Source organism: Papilio xuthus, unplaced genomic scaffold (genome assembly GCF_000836235.2).
Source record: "Papilio xuthus unplaced genomic scaffold, Pxut_1.1 DF827756.1, whole genome shotgun sequence".
In the NCBI taxonomy this organism is placed as follows: domain Eukaryota; kingdom Metazoa; phylum Arthropoda; class Insecta; order Lepidoptera; family Papilionidae; genus Papilio; species Papilio xuthus.
The window spans coordinates 873,695-874,899 of NW_013530893.1; the positions used below are offsets into that span (position 1 = coordinate 873,695).

The 1,205-nt window shown below is 27.2% G+C and overlaps 1 protein-coding gene across 1 annotated transcript in view; it reads left to right on the forward strand.

The window, feature by feature from the left end:
• The first annotated feature begins 657 nt into the window (after positions 1 to 657).
• LOC106116075 (beta-1,4-galactosyltransferase 7) overlaps positions 658 to 1,205 on the forward strand; it is a 5,953-nt gene continuing 5,405 nt past the window's right edge. Inside the window, exon 1 of the mRNA XM_013309814.1 lies at positions 658 to 947. Coding sequence (XP_013165268.1) covers positions 830 to 947 — 118 coding nt within the window. The 5' untranslated portion in view covers positions 658 to 829. The remainder of the gene's footprint in view (positions 948 to 1,205) is intronic.

Consider the following 1,205-nt stretch of genomic DNA (forward strand, 5'->3'; position numbering starts at 1 on the left):
TGTGCGGGAATCGTTTCTCAACGATTAATTAGCAATTCAAACAAATTTAACTAATAACAACTAAACGCAGTGTACGATTACGTTTGGTTGAAATAAAGTTTTTATTAACATGTTGTTCAATTCTCTACTAGTATTGTTAAACTAAATTAGATAACCCAACGATAAATGAATTAACCTTTTAAGTTGACACATTTAAAAGTGGATTCATATCGATGGCTGTTTTTAAATTAATTGGGGTTGGTTTATCTTAACACTAAGGTATTTATAGATCTCGACGATTTTGACGCAGCCGGAGAGCTATGAAAGGTGTAAACATGTACAATGCCGCTGACCTTCCTTTCAAATTTACTTTGTTTCAAAAACATAGTTACACGAACTTTAGAAATTTTTATAGAGATTTTTATATTCTACAGAAAAATACAAAAGAAATTTTCGAAGACCGCAATAAAATTGTTTAAATGAGATAAAAATAAAGACTGAATAATTTGTCATCTAAAAGTATTGTAAATATTTGGAATGTACAGTTATTTTTTTTTGAGATAAAAGGTATAAAATAAATTGAAGCACTAATTTCATTTAAAACTTTTTATCACAGAAATAACAAATTTCACAATAGCAGTCTTTGTAAATACATTTTATCAGTCATGAATTGTCATTTGTCAAACTGACAGTTGCCGATCGGCTTCGGTCTGCAAAGGGTTTTTCAATCAATCAGTTTTAAAATCGTAATGTAATTTTTAAAAACATGTTATTATTTATAAAAATGTGATATTCAACATGATATTATGAGCTTAGTTTATTGGATCTGTGTGTATAACTTGATTTATTCATGTACAGAAGTATAAATTTAATGGGGCACCGGCTTAGCAGCTCAAAATGTCTCACAGTTTGTTTGGGACTAACATTTATTATGGGCTGCTTTTTAGCTTCCTTACCAATACAAAGCGGTGAGTATTGTGCACAAATATACTTAAAAAAAAGCATATTACACTTTTTACTTGCTTAATACTTATTTTCCTAAATGACTGAGGTTTTATATTTTTTTACAAAGCAGCAGTCTTAAAACCCAAGTATATTGACTCATAGTTTAGAAATTATCTAATGAATAAACAATTTATTATAATATATTGTATAATTAATGGTTTATATAAATTAACACATGATAAAATAAGTAATTAATTCTTTAAATATGATGAATTTTATTT